We start from the raw sequence: 22,485 nt of genomic DNA on the forward strand, positions 1-22,485 counted from the left end.
GTGTTCTTCAGTCAGCACCACGTCCAGAAAGATTCCAAGACCGCTTACAGGGCTGTCATTCCCATCATGGTCACTAGGTGGGGTCCGCCCTCTCGCCTGGGACCTCAGGTCATGACCCCGGAAGCACATCCTTCCTACAGTCCAGAACTGAGACGATGGCGGCGGCGGCCCGAGCGGTTCTGTTTTCTGCGGCGCGGCGGCAGCTCTGCGGTTTCACAGAGAGGCTCCTGATCCGGGGCGCTGCTGGGCGGGTGAGCTTCCGTCTACTTGTCTGGGAATCAGGCTAGACCGGGCCTCACCCGCAGGACCCCGTGCGTCGACCCTGAGTTAACGGGCGCCTGGCCGGGCCGCCGGCGTTTGCCCCACACACTTCCAACTGCGGATCCAGCTTTAGCCAAGACCCGTGGGGCATCCGGCTGCCGGGGACGCTTATTTCTTGTCGGTGCTGGGCTGGCTTTGGTCACCCGCAGCGCGTGACTTGCCAGGGACGTGTGGGATGACCGTGGTTTACTAACCCCCTCCCCCAGTTACTCAGAAGTCATTATAAAGAGTGCGTGTTGATTACCAAAATCGCAGTGGTTGCAGTTGGCTGGGGGGAGGGGGGTGTTAAAAACTGAGGACCTCCGCATCCCATCCGCTCTGAGTTCTCTTTTTGCCTAAAACTGGCTGTCGTCCTGTTCATAAGCTCTGCTTCCTGTGAACCCTGGGACAGCTAAAGGAAAAGTTTGAATAGGTATTTTTCTCGTAAGAGACTAGCTTTCTCTAGAGTTCGTGGGACTTTTAACACATATATGAAGAAGAAAACATATGGGGACCTGCGAATAGTCCATAGTCAGTCAGTCAGCCAGAGTGTATCTTGAGTAATTACCCTTCTTCCTACCTTCTCTTTTTCTGTCCTTTTCAAAACTTTCCTTTTCTTGAACAGTGGAAGCTAAACATTTCTTTACTGTGCGTGTATTTTTATATTTTTCTCTCCTTTTCTTGACTTTTTTCTCCCCTTCTTGTTCCCTTTATGAATACTAAACATTTCTAGAAGTATTGAAATAAAAGTAGTTTCTTTTAGGATAATGACAAAAACTGTTCATTTTCCGTGAGGAAAGGGCATGTTTGTAGACATGTTGCTGGCTTTAGCAAAGTGGTTGGTTGAGGAATGTTCCTGGGGTAGGCAAAGGGGTGGATCTAGTGGAGTAAAAGTTGAGGAAAGAGTACTTTAGAGTCTCTTTGAGATAGATTTGGTTTTCTAATCAAAAGTTTGTATTAAGAATAGTGATATGTTTTGCTGCTTCTTTTCTCCCCAACCAGTCATATTTTGGAGGAAACAGATTGAGAAGTACACAGGCTGCTACACAAGTTGTTCTGAATGTTCCTGAAACGCGAGTAACCTGTTTGGAGAACGGACTCAGGGTGGCCTCTGAAGACTCTGGGCTCTCAACATGCACAGTAAGTGATTTAGTTTGACCCCTCATTAGGAGAGAGCAGACCGTATGTGTAAAGCTTGTCAGTAGGTTGGCAGGTAGTTGAAAGTAGCAGCAGTTATTTTGCCTTGGCAAGTGATTGTCACTTGTGAAGCTTTTCTTGTAATACTTCCATACTGGGTGCATGTGTGCTTATTTTAAGTGACTACATCTTGTAGCAGGTTGTACTGTGCAGTGTTTGATAATAATGAGAGCAGTATATTTGCTGGACTACTGTGTGCTAAATGTTTTTACATATCTTGTCTTATTTGATCTTTAAAATACTTCTTTGTAGCAGGGATCATTGCATCCATTTTATAGTTGAAAAACAAGATTCGAGAAGTTAAATGGTTTTGTCCAAGATCACAACAACTAATACATGACAGAACCAAGATCTTAACCTAGATTTTCTGCCAGTCTCTTCTGATGTTCTTTATACTATACTTGATAATTGAGTGTAGTAACACATTGGGCTAACAATCTGGGTCCTCAGTAAAGCTGGCAAGTAAGTATTTGTGGCACCCAGTAGCCTAACGACTTAAAATTTTTAAATCTCATAATTCATAGGATTATATTGTCAATCCAGTCAAGTCAAAAAAACTTTAATGTTAAGACTGGAAAGCATTTGTCAGAAAAAGGAAGAACACTGCCCCCACCCCTACCTTATCCCCTCAAAAGAAGGAAGATGATGTCTTATCTAATTCTTACCTGACTGTATTAAGGTTGGGCTCTGGATTGATGCTGGAAGTCGATATGAAAATGAGAAGAATAATGGAACAGCTCACTTTCTGGAGCATATGGCTTTCAAGGCAAGTTATAAAGATTATTTTTTAAATGCTTTTTAAGAGACAGTAAACACAAAGTCTTATTCTAAGGTAAAGAGAACTACTTCAGAAGTATAGCATATCTTATTTTTATTATTTTTTAGAATATTTCTTTTTTTAGGATAATTACCTGAAATAATTACTGATAATTGCTCAGTAGAGGTGAAACAAAGATTTTCTTATGGGATGTAAATGTCATCTGAAAGTATGTCACTATTTCTGAAGCCTGATGTAGTTTAGAAACCAAATTTGGTTCTTACATCAAACTGTACATAGGCTTCTGTCCTCATATTCATTGTCTGAACTGTGTAGAACAAATGAGGGATAAAAGGAGAGATTATATATATATATATATATATTTTTTTTTTTTTTCCTCTCTCTATTTCAGGGCACCAAAAAGAGATCCCAGTTAGATCTGGAACTTGAAATTGAAAATATGGGTGCTCATCTCAATGCCTATACCTCCAGAGAGCAGACTGTATATTATGCCAAAGCATTCTCTAAAGATTTGCCAAGAGGTATTCTTATTTATATTGCAGATGTGTAATTTTCACAGGCATTCAGAAATAATTTAGTACTGTTTTCATTATGTTTCTTGAGTAAACCCCAGAAATGTGAAAATAAGTGAATCAAACTCTGGGTGAGGGGGCACCTATTTTTTCTACAAATATGACAAATGGTATTAAATATTTATAGGCTGAAAGATTTTTACAAACCAGGTCCTAACACTTGATTCAGATACTAATTCCTCCAGAGTCATACCTGGGTAGTAAACGATTTTTAATTGTTTTATTATATATTCACTTTTACTGTCTACTTTTTATTTTTGTTTTTTCTCTGTTCTGTTATCTGAATTTTTCATTTCTGTTACAAGCCAGAACATATTTTATATCTTCTGACTGCCGGGCTTTGTTTTTGAACAGAACGTGCTTGCTTCTTTATTGCATTTGCACATTCTGGTTCCTCCTCCTGGAGTGCACTTCTTTCGTAGCTTCCTTTCCATTAATTTTTTTTCAAAATCCAATTTATTTAAACTAAAACCAAAAAAAACCCTAAAACAGCTCACTTCTTTTTCCCTCCCCCATCTCTGGCGATGACCAATCTGAATAAAACTGTATCATTAGAATACTTAAGCAATAGTTTGCCCCAACTAACTCCCAGGTTGTCTGGGTTTGTAGCTACTTCTAGAATAAACAAGTGATGGTATTAAATTATATGTGTATATGTGTGTATGTATATATAAATTCTTTGATAGTAGTATATATCCTATTTCTGACTTCATTTGACTTAGAGTATCTTTAAGGCCCAATTTAATTTCAGGTATGTTATTGAGGATCTATGCTTTTAAATTTCAGTATTAAGTATACATTAGAAAGAAGATTCTGATTAAAACATAAATATTGGGAAATATGAACCCCACATTTAGGTACCAGTCTAGACTACTACTTCCAAATAGAGGAGGCTCTTCATACAGGCTCTCTCATTTTCCCATCTGTCTTTGGGCTTCTCCTTACCCATCTGGGCATTACTTGTCTGGACAGATGGGGTTTTATTGTTTTAAAATTTTATTGGAGCATTTTTGATTTGATTCACAACATGGTGTTAGATGGACAGATAGCTTTAATTTGGTTTTACAAATTACTTTTTCCTCTTGGCCATAATCTCAGATGTCCCAGCTTATTCTTGCAGTCAGTTTTGTCATTTTGGGCAATATCAGTTCAGTTCAGATCAGTCGCTCAGTCGTGGCCGACTCTTTGCAACCCCATGAATTGCAGCACGCCAGGCCTCCCTATCCATCACCAACTCCCAGGTAATTAATTATAGGAGGTCCTTAGTACTGGACCATTATTGCTTCTGAAACAAGTCCACTTTAAGTGAACTTAAAGAACAGAAGTTTACAGGAGGGTAACAAAATGAAAGTTGATAAATTTGTTTTCTATTTACTAAAATTTAGATTGTGATTACAATTGTATACTAATTCTTCAAGGATAGTTGAGGTTTCTCTTCTTTGGAGAAGTGTGTACTTTCTCTGATAAAATTGCTTAATAGCATGATATATCCTTCAGTTTACTTGTGACTTTTTACAAATTAGGGTCATTTTTGTATAAATATTTGAAGGTTTCATCAGTTTTCCCCAAGGGTCATTTGATTATCCTTTGATAGTCACATGTATGTCTTTTGGGGTAATTATCCTTTACTTCTACTGTTAACTGTTCCAGCTCTGTTGAATCCTCATTTATCAGAGACTTTGATAAACAGTCAGAATCTAACCAACACTGATCATTAATTGGAATTAAGTGGGGAAAGATGTTTGAGACAACACTAATTCTGGCAAATTTAGGAATTTTCTCCAAGCTCATCTGTACCACAGGGGATTATATTTTTCATTTTAATTTAGTCCTTTTAGGTATGTCAAATGTACAGAAACATTTATTTCTTCCAGTTTAATAATTTATTCATTATTGAGTGCTGGTCACTATCATGGTTTCTGATGCTAATTTAATAGATATTAATAGTGAAAATTAAGACTCTTAGTGTTTCTTCCTGTGTTTTATTTTCAATTAGCTGTAGAAATTCTTGCTGATATAATACAAAACAGCACATTGGGAGAAGCAGAGATTGAACGTGAACGTGGAGTAATCCTTAGAGAGATGCAGGAAGTTGAAACCAATTTACAAGAAGTTGTTTTTGATTATCTTCATGCCACAGCTTATCAAAATACTGCACTTGGACGGACAATTTTGGGACCAACTGAAAATATCAAGTAGGTATAATTCTCAGATTTTTTCTTTTTTTGAGAAAAAATTTGAATTGTGAAAATTAACATTCACAAACATTCAAAAAGCATGTTTCAGAAAGTTATTTTTTGCCCCCAATAATCTGAATGAAATTGTATCATTACAGTACTTGAACGACCTTTTAGCCCCACTTGACTTCCAGGTATCTGGGTTTATACCTATTTCTGGAGTAAACAAGTGATGATATTACATGTTTTATATATATATATATATATATATGTTGAAATTCTTTGATACTTGTTGCATATATCCTATTTCTGACTGCATTTAACTTAGAATAACTTTAAGATCCAATTTAATTGGATATTAAAGGTATATTATGTGAGGTATAAAGGTATATCATATGAGGATCTGTGCTTTTAAATTTCCCTTTAGTACGGCTTTTCTTACTCCATTTACAGATCTATAAATCGTAAGGACTTAGTGGATTATATAACCACACATTATAAGGGGCCAAGAATAGTACTTGCTGCTGCTGGAGGTAAGTTTAAATTTCTGTGACTGTTTTAAACAGAGTGATATGCTTATCAGTTTGATCCTGTTGGGAGATATCTTTAGAGTTTTCATTTACAGGGCATATTGTTTAGTATGCTGTGTAAGGGCAATGTGGAACACTAAAATCGGACTTCCCCCGTCTTCTCTTTAGTAGTTTTTAATAAGAAAACTTGGTGAGCCTCTAGTACGTAAGTGTACACACATAATGGAGTTTATTTGCAATGGAAGGGCGAGTGGGTGAGCTGGAGGAGAATGATAGTTGGAAGACAGTGTTCAACAGTTTGGGAATACAGTTTGGGAATCTCTTGAGATTTTAAATTATTTCTTGAGAACCAGCTTCATCCTTGGTCAGGCATGGCCTGAGTATGTTACATTGTTTATTCATTCTTTGATTTGTTCCTTCATTCAGTAGATCTGCTAATTACTGAGAAGGGGAAGTATATAAGGGATTTTGAGACTATTTAATGGGAATTTGAACATGAAAGTGGCATGAGGCCACTCCAAGGCCTCCTTGGAGGAGCATGTTTGAAGCCAGTGAAAGAAAGTAAGTTCAGGTTAGATTTTGCTAGATTTCCTGGTAGTCTGACTTTAGGCAAATAGTACATTTTATTGGTTTCCAGTTTTATTTTCTCTTTTTAACACAAAACGAAGATTTACATGGAATGTTCTTTTGTGTAAATTTTCCTTTAGAAATGACAATAATTTATAATTCTAGTTGGCCTGGATAGACTTTGAGCTTATTACTTGGGAATAATGAAGAAGATGAAAATGAGGTTAACTGTCAGAAACATGTTACCTTTGTGTGGCTCTATGTGCTCTAAAGTTCTCTTGAGTTGGTAACACTGTTTCTAAAATGGCTGGTGCTAACTGGAGTTACACAATGAAACTGCCTTGGAAAGGGGACACTGTTGGTTGGATGGGGCCTCAACAACTAAGTTGTCTAGGAGATTCTGCCATTGTTGATGGCATATGGATGCAGTGGGTTTTGTCACACAGTTCATTGGTTCATTTTGACATTGTCAGAGTTGGGATATCTTACAATTAATTAATGGCCTATCCTAGATTAATTATCCTATTGCCTTATTAGTACATAAGTGATGATGTTTCTTATAAACAGTGGTATTATAAATTCAGTGAAATAGGCCAGACCCAGCTTCATTTTAAAAAGAAAATAAATTATTGGCTCCCCTGCCTTTTGGATAGAGGTAAGTGGAGGTGGTACTGGGACAGGAGCTGAATGTCTGGAACATCCAACCAGGAGGGCTACAGACAAAGGTAGTAAAACAGTGGAGGTGGTTGCCAGGTGCTGAGAATTGTGTCCATGCTCATGGGTCTACACTCTGCTTGTCATCTTTGTACCACTGAGGTCTTCCTATTGTTTTGTCACCGTCTGGACTGATATCCAAGGTGGCTCTCTTATGTAGTGATTGTGAAAAGAATGTGTATATAATCATTCACTGTCTTCTTTTATACCAGAGAGTGTTTGGAAAATATGGGTGTAAGTTGTGCTTTTATGTTCTAATGGAATGTTTCATCAAAAAAAAATCTTGTGGCTATATTTTTTAAGGCACTTTACTTATGCCTGAATTTGTCTTGTAAATTTAAGAATCTTTCACTGAATCTCTTTAGGCTCAAGTTTGGAAAATAGGGCTATAGAATCCAAGTACTTCTTAAATTTTGGATGGCAAATAGTATTTGATTAGCTATGAATTTATTCAGGAATCTATAAGGTTATTTTAGTCCTGAATTTTGATAGCAGAGCACAGAGAATAAAACATGTCTTATGCCCAGCTTTCTTTAAATGATACAGAGCTCATATTCTTTTCTACTTTAAAAATTTTTTTGAAAAGTAACCCCTTTTTGCTAGTTTGCAACTAGGGCTTTTGGGGGCTTCCCTAGTGGCTCAGCTGGTAAAGAATTCACGTGTAATGCAGGAGACTGCCTACAGAGCAGGAGACCCGGGTTGGATTCCTGAGTCGGGAAGATCCCCTGGAGAGGGAAATGGCAACCCACTCCAGTGTTCTTGCGTGGGAAATTCTGTGGGCAGAGGAGCCTGGTGATCTACTGTCCATGGGGTCGCAAGAGTTGGACATGACTCAGCAACTCAACCACCACCACCACCACCATTCTAGGACTTTTAATTACTTAATATAACATGATTTTGTATGGAAAGTAATATCTTCAAGCTATCTTATCCTTATCTTTGAATCAGTGGATGAAAACTGATTGTTCTTCAGAATGAGAAATCTGCGCAACCGCAGGTCTTATCACCAGGGATACAATGTGCTTTGTGAGCTTACTCTTGAAGAAAAGGCTTTTACTGACTGCAAGTAGTCTTTCTGTAACCTGTTATCAGTTATTCCACCTTAAGCCCACTGTAAAGAGAAGTACTGGCAGTTAATTGTGTGCTTTACATTTTATTGCTGCTGGATATATGAAATATTTTCCTTCAATATAGGAGTTTCCCATGATGAGCTGCTTGAGTTAGCAAAATTTCATTTTGGTGAATCTTTGTCCACACACAAAGGAGAAATACCAGCTCTACCTCCGTGCAAATTCACAGGAAGTGAGGTAGGCCAAGCCTCCTAAGCTAGCATTTAACCCTTTTGGTTTCTTGTGTTGTATTTATAACCGTTTGTACAAAATGTGCCTGTTCCTAACAGTAAAATGGAGGAAACCAAAGAAGTCCAAATGCACATGGACTCAGTTGCTGATATTTCTTCCTCTTCCATATATTTAACCACCTATTTTTCTTTTTTAAGGAAAGTATTATTTGGTCTTCTTGACATTTTGCCTATTTTCCTATTGGCAGGGCATAAAAGTAATCTTTTATTTTAAAAACATCCCACATTTTGACACTAGATTTATTCCTGACTGAGACTACCCATAGTACATTTCTGGGCATAGCTGTTAAAGCCAGAACTTCTAGAGAAATCTGCTCTGTATCAGCTATTTCTTTAAGCCTCATTAGAAGCTTTGTTTGCCACATTAGGGATGATGCTCATATATTAGTATCTGGAAAGAAGCCTGATGTTGGCAGTTACATGAGACTAGCATTGGCAGTACAAAAACAAGCCTGTTAAGATTAGCCTAAATTTAGACAGAAAGATTCAGACTGATGATTATTTCTGCCAGTAAATAATGCAAAGCTTTTTGACCACGTGATTATCTGGTGGTTGTGTCTGTAGTATTTCATCTGGAGATCTTTTGGTGAAAGCCTTCTGAACTATGGAGTATAATAAGGCCTGATTGTTTAAAAAACAAGAGTGTCATGGTGGGCATTTTAAGTTTGCAATTAATAGAACTGGTGAATTAGTTTCTTGTCAAGCATGTTATAGAGTGGTAATCTTAACTAGAGCTTTGAATCCTTTATCCCAACTAGATTCGAGTGAGGGATGACAAGATGCCTTTGGCACACCTTGCAGTAGCTGTTGAAGCTGTTGGTTGGGCACATCCAGATACAATCTGTCTCATGGTTGCAAACACACTGATTGGCAACTGGGATCGCTCTTTCGGAGGAGGAATGGTATGTGATTTTAAAAGTAAATTTCCATAATAAATGAGAAGATCAAACTGTGCTATCAATTTTGACTTATGTATGAACTGATCCTGGATTGCTCCCAGGCATGGAAAAAAACAGTATTTTTTCTTTTGCTGTATTGTCAAATTTTGATTAAGGATAGAAGGATTCATTGGTAGTACTATATCAACGTTAATAGCCTAATTTTATAACTGTAGTGAAGTTAAATTCATTGTTTTTCAGAAGTGCATATTAAAAAGTATTTGGGGGTAAAAAGGATATCTGCACTATATTCTCAAACAGTTGAAAAATATGTTAAAGAGAATGATAAAGGAAAAAAAGTAACAGTTGTTAAGGAATTTGGATAAAGGTAATTCTTTGTACAATTTTTGTTCCTATTCTATCTGAAATTACTTCAAAATTATTATTGTTGTTCATTTGCTAAGTTGTGTCTGACTCTTTGCAACCCCATGGACTGTAGCACACCAGGTTCCTCTACCCTCCCGTGTCTCCTGGAGTTTGTTGAGATTCATGTCCATTGAGTTGGTGATTTCATCCAATTATCTCATCCTCTGCTGCCCCCTTCTCCTCTCGCCCTCCATCTTTCCCACCACCAGGATCTTTTCCAGTGAGCCGAGCCTTCACATCAAAGTATGGTGGCCAAAGTATTAGAGCTTTGCTTCAGCATCAGTCCTTCCAGTGAATATTCAGGGTTGATTTCCTTTACCATTTAGTTTACCTTTACCATTCCTTTACTGATTTCCTTTACCATACTAGTTTGATCTCCTGGCAGTCTAAGGGACTCTCAGGAGTCTTCTCCAGCACCACAATTTGAAAGCATCAATTCTTCGGTGCTCAGTCATTTTACGGTCCATCTCTCGTATCAGTATTTGACTACTGGAAGAACCATAGCTTTCACTATATGGATGTTTCTTAGCAAAGTGATTTCTCTGCTTTTTAATACACTGTCTAGGTTTGTCATAGTTTTTCGTCCAAGGAGCAAGCATCTTAATTTCATGGCTGCAGTCACCATCCACAGATTTTGCAGCCCAAGAAAATAAATCTGTCACTGCTTCCCCTTTTTCCCCTTCTATTTGCCATGAAGTGATGGGACTGGATGCCACGATCTTCGTTTTTTGAATGTTGAGTTTTAAGCCAGCTTTTTCACTCTACTCTCACCCTGAACAAGAGTGTCTTCAGTTCATCTTCATTTTCTGCCATTAGAGTGGTATCCTCTGCATATCTGAGGTTATTGATATTTCTCCCAGCAATCTTGATTCCGCCTGTGATTCATCCAGCCCGGCATTTCACATGATGTACTCTGCATAGAAGTTAAATAAGCAGGGTGACAATATATAGCCTTGTCATACTGCTTACCTAATTTGGAACCAGTCCATTGTTCCATGTCTGGTTCTAACTGTTGCTTCTTGACCCGCATACAGGTTTCTCAGGAGACAGGTAAGGTAGTCTGGTATTCCTATTTCTTTAAGAATATTCCAGAGTCTGTTGTGATCCACACAGTAATAAACAGCTTTGGCGTAGCCAGTGAAGCAGATGTTTTTCTGGAATTCCCTTGCTTTCTCTATGATCCAGTGAACGTTGGCCATTTGATCGCTGGTTCCTCTGCCTTTAGTCTAAACACAGCTTGTACACCTGGAAGTTCTTGATTAACATACTGCTGACACCTAGCTTGACGGTTTTGGATTTTGAGCATAAGCTTACTTGCATATGAAGTGAGTGCAGTTGTGTGACAGTTTGAACATTCTTTGGCATTTCCCTTGGAAGGAAAACTGACCTTTTCCAGTCCTGTGGCCACTGCTGAGTTTTCCAAATTTCCTGACATTGAGTGCAGCACCTTAACAGCATCATTATACGATTTTATTTTAATTTTTTTTTCATTATACAATTTTAAATAGCTAACAAAGTGTATATATTTGTACTCAAAGACTTTGACAAAATATATTTCATACAAATATCTTAGGTTCACATGCTATATTTCAGATTTTTAAGCAAACTGCCAAAAGCTCTACAAAGTACGTTGGTAATAGCAGTGCATTATTTTACTTTTTAAACTAACCTTTTCTAACTTTTTTGTTGGCAAAGCATATTGGCATAGTTTATTCAGTTTTTTGGTTGATATGGTTATAAATGATTATTCAACCAAGCTGGAACACATACATAATTAATAACCATATCCCACTTCAGTCAGTGCTAGAAGTGGAATGCTGGTTTGGATTAGCCAAGGGATCCTGAGAATGTGCCCGAACTCCAATATGTGAGATCATCCCATTTTTAATTTTAGGGATAGCTCTGTCCTGACAGGATTTGTCACCTTTTTTGGTTTTAATTTTTATATTGTAGTTGATTTATAATGTAGTTGTGTGAGTTTTGGGTATATAGCTAAGTGATATATTTATATAAATCCATTCACAGAGTATTAAGTTTCCTGTAAGAAAGAGTTCCCTGTGGCATGCATAGGTCCTTGTTGATTATTTTATATATAGTGGTGTGTATATGTTAATCCCAAACTCAAAGTCTGTGAGTCTGTTTTTCTTTTGTAGATAGTTTTTTAAGATTCTACATATAAGTGATATATTTGCTTTTCTGTGACATAGTATGATACTCTCTTAGTATGATAATGTATTATTTTAGAAGTGGGTGCAGCTTCTAAGGATTAACTCTTTTAACATTATGACTTTCTCTGGGGATGATGCATTGGGCTGGTGAGGTAACTATAATTCTTGGTTTCATTGAATTTTAGCTTTTTATTGAGATATTGCTGAATAAAACTGAGAAACAGCCTTTTTGGGCAGTCACTATTTCTACACCTCATTTTTCTTTCTGGTAGTCTGAACATGTATACCTACAGTTGTCTTGGACAATTTCTTTTCCTTACAGAATTTATCTAGCAAGTTGGCCCAGCTTACCTGTCACGGCAACCTCTGCCATAGCTTCCAGTCTTTCAATACTTCCTACACAGATACAGGATTGTGGGGAATCTATATGGTTTGTGAACCAGCCACTGTTGCAGATATGCTACATGTTGTTCAAAAAGAATGGTGAGAAAATAATTTAAATCTTGCTTAAGAATTACCAATTTAGACTAGTTTCTTCTTTTATATTGTTGACAGTGATTTTTTATGGTGATAGCATTTTATTAAGAGAACCAAGACTAAGTACTGTTCAATAGTAGCAATTGTTGCAATGTTTTAAAGATCACATTTCTTCTGGGTTTCATGTGAAACTGATTTATATTATAGAAAGTTCTTTTTTTTAATTTATTTATTGCACGCTACCCCCAAAGAAAGTTCTTAATTATTAAGTAGCAGATTACTTCAAAAAGATCTTAAAAGTTAAAAATGTTTAAATGCCAACTGGAATTTTAGGAAGTATTTCTAAACCTATCTGGCTTGGAAAGGCTGTGTTATAAAAATGAATCTGAAGTTGCCATTATTAAAAGAAATGTAGTGTTTTAGTCAAAACTAGTACCTTGAGACAGGTGGAAGGTCCCACAGCTTCTTGGAAAACTGTCATTTAGCTCTGGTCCCTTTCCTACTCTTTCAAACTCTAGCTAGATGTGAAGTGAAGTGAAATAGCTCAGTCGTGTCCAACTCTTTGTGACCCCATGGACTGTAGCCTTCCAGGCTCCTCCATCCATGAGATTTTCCAGGCAAGAGTACTGGGGTGGGTTGCCATTTCCTTCTCAAGGGGGTCTTCCTGACCCAGGGATTGAACCCAGGTCTCCCACATTGTAGGCACACACATTACTGTTTGAGACAGACTTAAAAGAGATGTAATAATTAACTTAATTACTAAGTTTAAGTTAGACTCAGCTAGATTCTTTTGAGAAACCAGTGACCCACTGATCTATCATCTATCCCCTAGCAAGTCAAATCCTAATGCATGGGGATTCATAAATTTTCAAAATGATTGTAGAATTTCTCAAAATGCAGTTAGCCTATTTTTATATTGTAGTGAATCTCTGCTAACCATATCACTTTTGAGAAATTAACCAAACCAGGAAAATAATCAGCAGTATTTTAACTTTTGTCTAACTGTTGGGATCAATAGTTACTATTGACAGTAACAAGTTACTATTTCAACTTTTCACTAAACTGAATTCATAATCACTTGTACATTGTGGTGTAACAGATAATATAGCATCCTTTCTTTCTTTAGGTCATTAACTCATAAAACACATAACATTTTCAAATTACTTGACCTTTGATTTTTTCCAAATGGTTTTTAGGATGCGACTATGTACAAGTGTCACTGAAAGTGAAGTTGCACGAGCCAAAAATCTTCTGAAAACAAACATGTTGCTGCAACTTGATGGTAAAAGAATAAAGACTTAATGTCTTATTTTCACATGGTTGGTTGATCTATATTCCAGTCCTTAGTTTTCCTTTTTCTTTAAAACAGGTTCCACTCCCATCTGTGAAGATATAGGTAGGCAAATGCTATGCTATAATAGAAGAATTCCCATCCCTGAGCTTGAAGCAAGAATTGATGTAAGTAGTCCTTAGATAGTGTTGGATCTGTGCAAAACTGTCTTTGTTATTAATACAACAGCTGAAGATAGGTATCATAAAACTTGCTTTAGCTCTAAAACATTCCAGGTATACAATGTCTTTACTACTAGAAAAAACTCTGAATGCTTGTATCTTCAATTTTTCAGGCTGTAAATGCTGAGATAATTCGAGAAGTGTGTACCAAATATATTTATGATAAGAGTCCAGCTGTTGCTGCTGTTGGTAAGCCTGACTCCTAATCTCCCATGCAGAAAGTTGGCTAAGGACTTTCCTTCGAATTTAGTTATAACTGTCTTTTCTTTTAAATCCTTAGGTCCTATTGAGCAACTACCAGATTTTAACCAGATTTGCAGTAACATGTGCTGGCTTCATGATTAAAAATGCTCCTAATAAACATTTGGAACATTATAAAACTGAGACCCGTAAGTCATAAAGAAAAAAAAAAATCTATATTGGTAAATATGAATAACTTTTAAAGGATAAGACCACCACAATGAATGGTAGATCTCTGAACTCTGAGAAATTATGCTGGGACACACTTTAAGTATAATTTTAAGAATGAAAATTTGTATAGTATTTTCAGTTTTATTATAAAAATGCATACACAACAAAGATTGTCATAAGTCATTTCTTGCCTCTACTTGCATTCAGCACTTGTTCTTGAGCAGCTTTCTTTGCTTTTACCATTTCAACCAGTTCCTAGGAAGAAGACAAACACAAAGTTGTTGTCAGGATTTGCACACATTTCTAGTGTTTGATATAAATATGTAAAACATTCCAATTGGATAAATCTGTACTGAAAAGGTTGATTTTTTTAACTAACTGCCAGAGCTAGGAAATTTCTAATACTGGCCTCACAACTATGGTGGTATTGAAATAAGCACAAAAACATAATTTAAATGATAATAGAATCTATATAAACTAAAGATCTACAACCTTGTATCGTTTCATGCAGTCCTTCTTTGTCCTGCCAGGCACTGCTTCTGCTATTTTTTCCCATCTTTCAGGTGTGTTTACTGGGTATGTTTTCAAAGCTTGTTCCAAAAGCTTCTGTTCTTCTGTTGTCCAAGGGGTGAAATCTGTGCATGGACCTGTTTAAGAAACAAATTTTATATGAAACAGTTATCCTAAATGATAGAAAACTGTTTTGGAACACCTTCTCAGATGAGTCATTTGGTAAGTGCCCATCTGAATCTGGTGTGTAATCTTGAACTACTTTGAGATTAGACACACATATACCAGTACTGAGTTGACCACCAAGTTTTTCTGTCTTATGGAAAAACCCAAACAAACTTTGTGGCCAACCCAATATTAAGTGGGGAAAAAAAACTTTAGATAGCTCACATCCCAGGAAATTATCAGAGACAAAAGAGAAGAAATGCTTTGTATTTCTGGTCTCAAAATATACTTGCCAGACATTTTTTTAAAAATCAGATTTAAAATATACAGTTGGACTGCTGGGTTCAAAAACACAATCATAAGTCACTTTAGATTTCTCATAATCTAAATCTAGTTCCTTATAGCATAGAGAAAAGAGCTGCCTAATTACACAACTTTTAGCTGGATGAGAGCCTGTAAACCACTCTTTATTTTACACTGGAAAAAAAGATTTTAACAAAATTAAGGCAGGCACCCAATGCTATAGAGGCAGTGTGAGACTAGACTCCATGTTCCCGTCTGCCACTGTCAGCACGCCCACTAAAGCCTGTGCTGTACATCTCTACTAAACCAGATCTGTGTGTCTGATGGAACACTTCACAGATGTATCACAAACACATTCCCTCCTAAGGATGTAAGAAGTGCACATCCCACTTTTGTAGGAAAATTAAAATGGTTAAAAAGCTGACTTGGTTTAGTAGTAAGTCTAAGTTAATGGACTGATAGCTTAAGTTATTTCAGACCATGCAATGAGAACACAGTGGCACCCATCCTGCCAGTAATGAAACTACTACTTCAAATGGTATCTGGGGATGAAGTCTGGAAATCTAAGTTGTTTCCCAATTAAAAAATACTCATAGGCACAGTGAATAAGTTAAAAAACAATACACCTCAAAAAAAACAAACAGACCACAATACGCCTCAAGACAAGGCAGAGAACTTCCATTTAAAGACAGATTAAAGACTTTTTTGGAAGTCTGGAAAGCCAGACTTTTTTCTGGCTTTTTTGAAGTGAGCTTTTAAGTTCCAGAAAGCCTTTAAGTGGAATTTTATTAGTTTGAAGACCTGTTTAACATCATAGATTTAACTCACTCTCTCTCTCGGAAAAAAGATGGAACTGGCATGTAATTATTATCTGCTATTATTATCCAAGTATTGGGTTGGCCAAAAAGTTCATTTGGGTTTTTTGTAACATTTTCTGGAAAAACCTGAATGAACTCTTTGGCCAACCCAGTACTTCACAATACCAAAATGAATGAAATGTGAAATTTCTATGAGAAATCACCATTCCAAAAAATGCAGCCAGCTTGCTGTTTACTGGTACAGTTGGAGAGAGGGGGGCCTGCCCATTTAAATCCATAGAAGAGATAAAGGAGTCGGGCCCAAGTACCACATCACCGCCAATCACTCCTGCCCTCACAGGGTCACCCACTTGCCAGAAAACAACCATCAGTGTCTGCCTCAAGCATGTAAATTAGTCCCACAAAAAAGGGCTGAGAATAACCGTAATATCTGAACATGTCTGCATTTTGTGGAGGGGGTAGGGAGCAAGAGCATTATCTCCTTTAGACGTGCCCTCCAAGTGTCCTGAAATGTCCACTTTGTTACTTATCTTTCTTGTGCTCAATTGCTCTGTAGTTTCTGGCTTTTTGTGGCCCCATGGACTGCAGCCTGTGAGGTTCATCTGTCCATGGAATTTTCCAGGCAAGAATACTGGAATAGTTGCCACTTCTACTCCAGGTAACATTCTTAAAAGAGCCAAAATAACACTCAGCCTAGACAAAAGTCATCCTTGATTTTGCAAATACAACGAGCGAACACAATGATTTTTGCTCTTCATAGAACATTCTAAGTCTCTTCTATTAAAATATTTTCAAATTGAAATACAGGATAATAAATCAGACTAAGAACATAGGAAAAGTGGCACTGCTAAGATAGGGACAGGAGATCACAAAGAGTCAAAGCTGTTAGTTAATCCCAAAATAGATTTGGTACTGTGATCTGGAAAGTGTATTCAAGATTAGCTTAATTAGGGAGAAAGGACTGGTGGCTCACAAATGCATGAAGTCCAAGAGAACTTTTCAAACTTTTGTCAACAACTCACAGGAAAAATGTATCACATCCCCAATACATATACACATGAATAAAAGTTTCACAAATACCCACTTGTATAACAGATGTAATGCCCTCTGATATTTTCTATTCATGACCCATTAAACTGATTTCATGATCCACTTGGGTCATAATTTGCATTTGAAACACACTGGTCCAGAGTAATCAGATTAGCTAGAACACTCAAGACAATGTCAGCATAACAAATTGTGTCTGTGCAACTTGTTCTGAACCACGTGATTTGTAGGCATGCTGCCCCTCTACTCCTGTCTTCTCTTAAAAACTAGGACATTTCCTTACATATAGTGTATTTTTCAAAATCAAGAGATTAACCTTGATAAAAAGTTAAAGACCTTATTTAAATATCAATTGTCCTAATATCCTTTAATACTGATTTGTAAAATCTGATAAACAAAACAAACACACCCCTCCCCTCATGGCATATGAAATGGAAGAAGTGCAGTTCTCAGTGGTGTTGAAGTAAGTCAGTCCTAAAGATTACACCTTCCAGTCCGCTAAATGCTTTAATTCCCAGTCATTCTGCATGTAGGCCTTAGATCTTTTATATTCTCAGATAGACACAAGGTTTTAGCATTTTCTATCAGAAGAATGAAATTTCATTACCTTCAAATCGTTCTGAAGGTGTTGCATTGTCTGCCTGAGGCACCACACCATGTTCTTTCTTAAATTTATCAAAAGCCTTTTTATTTATGTCATCCTTCTGATGAGGGTCTGAGAAGGGAAAAAAATTTTTTTAATATAATACAATTCATCTCAGTCTTTCATTAAATTGCATAGATTACTTTTCAAATATGTATCTAAGGTAACAAAGAAACTGATTTGGCAAAAACTAACTCACCAAGTTTTTGAAGGCTCTTTGCTTTGCCAATAACATCTTTGGCAGTTCTCTTAACTCCAGAAGAAGAATGTATATTCATGTAATTAGCAATAACTTCCCATCTGGAAAAATGGATATAATAATGAGAAAAAAGAAACCAAAACAAAACTCAGAATGACCCAACATTTTTACTGCAGAAGGGTTAACTATAACATCTAAAGAATCAGCTCTAAATTGGTGCTCTAATTATTATTATTGCCTGGACTTGAGTGCTTAAATCAGCTGTGTATAATCTTGGTTTCAAGTTTGTATAAAATCTTACAGATTGTGTAAAAAATCAACAAATAAAAGCACACATTTGTGTACACTGCCATTTGGACACATACTTTTTTAAGCTCTAGGTTGAGGTGGGAAGTAATAAAGGAGAATTAAGACTAAAGAGAAACCATGGAACACAAAACCTAGTGCCTAGTGTAAGCCACAATGGAATAGGGCAACATGACAGTCAAGGTTTATGTCTCATGATCCTTAATTTCCTGAGAAACTGATGATGCATATATGTATCCTGCTGTATATATGGATTTATGTATGTGTGCTGGTGTAAGCTGTTAAGACTAGCAGGTTCAAAATGCACTCTGCTTTTTACATTTTCCACCGAGGCACAGAATTTAGCATCCAGACCCAAGCACATCTTTGGAAACTTGCTGTAATATGCTGCTATTTCAGATGCTTGTCTACATAATCCTGAGGCTCCCGTGAAGAGAAGCTTCATTAGAACCAATACCTTGAATTTGTTCCAGCAGGGAAGAGATTCACAGCTTTAATGAGTAACTGCAGGTCATCTTCTGACCAGTGTTTACTTCCGTTTCCGCCTCCGCCAGCTGACTTCTCTGCATTCTTAGATGCTTGGCGCATACGAGCCTCAGCTTCCTCTTTCTCCTTTCTAATTTGCTCATTTATTTCTTCTATCTACACAAATATCATAGGTAAGTCAGGGACTTAAAGCATCTTACTACTCTGAGCGCTCTTTCTGGCTGGGCCCCTGTGGTTCTCGACCCTCAGCATCATCCAGACAAGGACCCTACACTGCCCCAGCCAGGCTGCATATCTCTGCTTCAAGGAACCAAGAACCAGCCTCAGCCTAACCTACACTATTCCTGTCACATGATATCTATTTGCTGTGGACACTACTTGTCAAGTCTACAGTCAGTGGGTTACTCACCCACGAGGCAACTTCAAAGCTCGTATCTATCCACTCTTTTGCAGACAGTATCATTTATTCTCTACAAAAAGGGAGCAGCACCACAAAGCGCCCTCGGTTTAATCTTTAAGTTCTACCTTTTACACTGTCACTTCCAGTGTACCTTCAAACATGCACAAGTGACAACAAAAACAAAAACATGCCTTCACTTGATGTTGCTTCTGCTATCTTGGGAGTCATCTTTGACTCATTTTCCCACTTCAGACCCTTAGAACGAGTCACCGAGTCCCACAGATTTCAGTGATTCCCATCATCACTCATAGTCCAAGTCCTCCAAGTGAGATTCTTAACACCAGTCACTTACACTCATCCAATGCCTCTTGTCTAAAATGCCAGGTTAATAGCAGTGTTAACCCTTGTGCTATTCAAAAGAGCTGTGCTTACAGAAACTAGTCATCTTGGTATTCAAATCTTGCTTAATTTGACTCTACTCTTCTTAACCAACTTACTCTCCCACTTCCCCCCCCTCAACTTTCTACTCCTACCTGTATTTTATGGTTCATGCTGCTCCCCTGACCTTCATTTAACAATGTCATCCTTCAAAACTGGCTCAAACCCTTCACTGAGCTTCCCTGACCACTCCAACCTTGTGTGGGCACTTCCTCTCTAAGCGACACACAGTATTTACTGGGGGTCCTGCATCCTTTCATCCTTAGGCCTTTTCTCTTTAGTGTAACTGTTCCTGAACTTTGTGGCAGCAATAAATAGCATGAGACTTTCTCCACATCACCTAGGAACAGGGTTATACATAGCAGCTACTAACACTTGTTGCACTGAATTGAATTTCTGGGCCTGTTTCCTCATCTGTAAAATAAAAGGTGTAGACTAGACAGAATAAAAATCTCTTTTGGTTCTAAATGTTATTATCCTACAAAAATACTCAAGGAATTAATCAACACAATTTTTTTAACAGTGATTCTGAAAAATCTATGATTAATGTGCTAGATGACCACAAATCAAACATATATGATAATAAGCATAAATACTTAAATCCAGTTTACATCAACCCAAACAGAAATGAGACACTTTCTGCCCCTACTGTAACTTCCATGTTAGGTGGGGAAATACTGAGGTGAAAGCAGTACTGAGGCAGATTAAGTGCTAAGTACAGGTAGAAGTGATATGATTACCTGTTTTTCCAGAGCAGCCTTTCCTACTTCTTTAGTAGACGATGTAAGTGTTTCATTCAAGCACTGTAAACTTAAAAGAAAAAAGGGGATGAAACTTTATCCTAAGCCCAACAGAAGACTTCAACAGCAGCTTTATAGTTATACCTTGCTAATTCAAGCCGATCACAAAGTTTTTCCACTTCTTCCATCATTTTAACACGTTCTGCCTCACTGTCAGAAAAGTGATTCCAGGTCTAGAAGTATAAACACAAACATTTTCATCTTCTATCTACTGGCACTTAAGACATCCATAAACACAATTACAAAGCTTGAAGTTTTCAAGAAGTTCTTAAGTTGAACATGTTGCCCTTCTGACCACCAAAAACCACATTCCTAGGGCACCTCCCAAGGCTCTCCTTGGCCAGCCAGCAATAAAGAGGCATCAGCAAATGGATGGAGGAGCAAAACAGAAACAATGTGATGGTGCAGAAGACCTCTGCATGTTACAAAACAATGATTCCTCACAGAACCACTGAAGAATCAAGAAACTCTTTACAACAAAATCCCTTTGTCAGGCTCCCTGTTCTATCTAGTGTGTGTGCCAAACTATTAAAAAAAATAATGTGTTAAGGAATAGGAAGTCCAGCAACACCTGTTGACTAGAGACGATACTTAGAATGGAATGTCATGATGTGCGTGGATGAACAAGAATCAGAAAGTACTTCTCATGCTTCTATAAGCTGCTGCTGACACATCTCCCATCCCTCACTTCTCCTTGCTCCCTTACTCCATGCAACCTGGTGCTAAGGTTCCAATGCTTTTACTGGGACACTTCCCTAGGCTTCCAAAAGCTTTACTGATTTTCTTCCTACCTCTTTGGGTCACTCCTTCTCAGGCTCCGCTCCCTCTCAGTTCAGTCACTAAGTCATGTACGACTGTGCGACCCCATGGACTGTAGCACGCCAGGCTTCCCTGTTGATCACCAACTCTGGAGCTTACTCAACTCGTGTCCATCGAGTCAATGATGCCATCCAACCATCTCATCCTCTGTTGTCCCCTTCTCCTCCTGACTTCAATCTTTCCCAGCATCAGGGTCTGAGTCAGTTCTTTGCATCAGGTGGCCAAAGTATTGGAGCTTCGGCCTCGGCGTCAGTCCTTCCAATGAATATTCAGGACTGATTTCCTTTAGGATTGACTGGTTAGATCTCCTTGCAGTCCAAGGGACCTCAAGAGTCTTCTCCAACACCACAGTCAAAAGCATCAATTCTTCGGCACTCAGCTTTCTTTATAGTCCAACTCTCACAACTGAACATGACTACTGGAAAAACCATAGCTTTGACTAGATGGACCTTTGTTGGCAAAGTAATATTTCTGCATTTTAATATGCTGTCTAGGTTGGTCACAGCTTTTCTTCCAAGGAGCAAGCATCTTTTAATTTCATGGTGGCAGTCACCATCTGCAGTGATTTTGGAGCCCAAGAAAATAAAGTCTGTCACTGTTTCCGTTGTTTCCCCATCTATTTGCCATGAAGTAATGGGACCAGATGCCATGATCTTAAGTTTTTTGAATGCTGAGTTTTAAGCCAACTTTTTCACTCTCCTCTTTCACTTTCATCAAGAGGGTCATCAGTTCCTCTTTGCTTTCTGCCATAAGAGTGGTGTCACCTGCATGTGTGAGTTATTGGTATTTCTCCTGGCAATCTTGATTCCAGCTTGTGCTTCACCCAGCCTGGCATTTTGCATGATGTACTCTGAATGTAACTTAAATAAGCAGGGTGACAATATACAGCCTTGATGGACTCCTTTCCCAATTTGGAACCAGTCTGTTGTTCCATGTCCAGTTCTAACTGTTGCTTCTTGACCTGCATACAGATTTCTCAGGAGACAGGTAAGATGGTCTGGTATTCCCATCTCTTTAAGAATGTTCCAGTTTGCTGTGATCCACACCGTCAAAGGCTTTCGAGTAGTCAGTAAACAGAAGTAGATGTCTTTCTGGAACTCTTGCTTTTTCTATGATCCAACAGATGTTGGCAATTTGATCTCTGGTTCCTCTGCCTTCTCTCAATCCAGCTTGAACATCTGGAAGTTCTTGGTTCATGTTCTGTTGAAACGTTGCTTGGAGAATTTTGAGCATTACTTTGCTAGTGTGAGAGATGAGTGCAATTGTGTGGCAGTTTGAGCATTCTTTGGCATTGCCTTTCTTTGGGATTGGAATGAAAACTGGCCTTTTCCAGTCCTGTGGCCACTGCTGAGTTTTCCAAATTTCCTGGCATATTGAGTGCAGCACTTTTGCAGCATCATCTTTTAGGATTTAATATAGCTCAGCTGGAAATCCATCACCTCCACTAGCTTTGTTCGTAGTGATGCTTCCTAAGGCCACTTGAC

General features: G+C 37.9%; 2 protein-coding genes across 4 annotated transcripts in view; one reads left to right on the top strand and one right to left on the bottom strand.

Annotated features, from left to right (window-relative positions):
* The first annotated feature begins 107 nt into the window (after positions 1–107).
* Positions 108–22,485, top strand: part of PMPCB (peptidase, mitochondrial processing subunit beta) — a 27,984-nt gene continuing 5,606 nt past the window's right edge. Inside the window, exons 1-13 of one of the 2 annotated variants that reach the window (XM_043462960.1) lie at positions 108–251; positions 1,303–1,440; positions 2,177–2,263; positions 2,667–2,796; positions 4,844–5,042; positions 5,478–5,557; positions 8,030–8,142; positions 8,954–9,097; positions 11,990–12,150; positions 13,341–13,426; positions 13,514–13,602; positions 13,770–13,845; positions 13,937–14,045. In XM_043462960.1, coding sequence (XP_043318895.1) covers positions 156–251; positions 1,303–1,440; positions 2,177–2,263; positions 2,667–2,796; positions 4,844–5,042; positions 5,478–5,557; positions 8,030–8,142; positions 8,954–9,097; positions 11,990–12,150; positions 13,341–13,426; positions 13,514–13,602; positions 13,770–13,845; positions 13,937–14,001 — 1,464 coding nt within the window. In that variant the 5' untranslated portion in view covers positions 108–155 and the 3' untranslated portion in view covers positions 14,002–14,045. Of the gene's footprint in view, positions 252–1,302; positions 1,441–2,176; positions 2,264–2,666; positions 2,797–4,843; positions 5,043–5,477; positions 5,558–8,029; positions 8,143–8,953; positions 9,098–11,989; positions 12,151–13,340; positions 13,427–13,513; positions 13,603–13,769; positions 13,846–13,936; positions 14,564–22,485 lie in introns of those variants that run through there. The other variant, XM_043462959.1, reaches the window with a different exon arrangement.
* The window catches only part of DNAJC2 (DnaJ heat shock protein family (Hsp40) member C2), a 30,208-nt gene continuing 21,917 nt past the window's right edge, over positions 14,195–22,485 (bottom strand). For both annotated transcript variants that reach the window (XM_043462958.1, XM_043462957.1), the window contains exons 11-17: positions 20,267–20,355; positions 20,123–20,192; positions 18,516–18,700; positions 17,753–17,853; positions 17,518–17,625; positions 14,560–14,714; positions 14,195–14,322 (exon numbers count right to left, since the gene is read on the bottom strand). In XM_043462958.1, the coding sequence (XP_043318893.1) occupies positions 14,248–14,322; positions 14,560–14,714; positions 17,518–17,625; positions 17,753–17,853; positions 18,516–18,700; positions 20,123–20,192; positions 20,267–20,355 (783 nt within the window). In that variant the 3' untranslated portion in view covers positions 14,195–14,247. The remainder of the gene's footprint in view (positions 14,323–14,559; positions 14,715–17,517; positions 17,626–17,752; positions 17,854–18,515; positions 18,701–20,122; positions 20,193–20,266; positions 20,356–22,485) is intronic.

This window comes from Cervus canadensis, chromosome 3 (assembly GCF_019320065.1).
Source record: "Cervus canadensis isolate Bull #8, Minnesota chromosome 3, ASM1932006v1, whole genome shotgun sequence".
Classification (NCBI taxonomy): domain Eukaryota; kingdom Metazoa; phylum Chordata; class Mammalia; order Artiodactyla; family Cervidae; genus Cervus; species Cervus canadensis.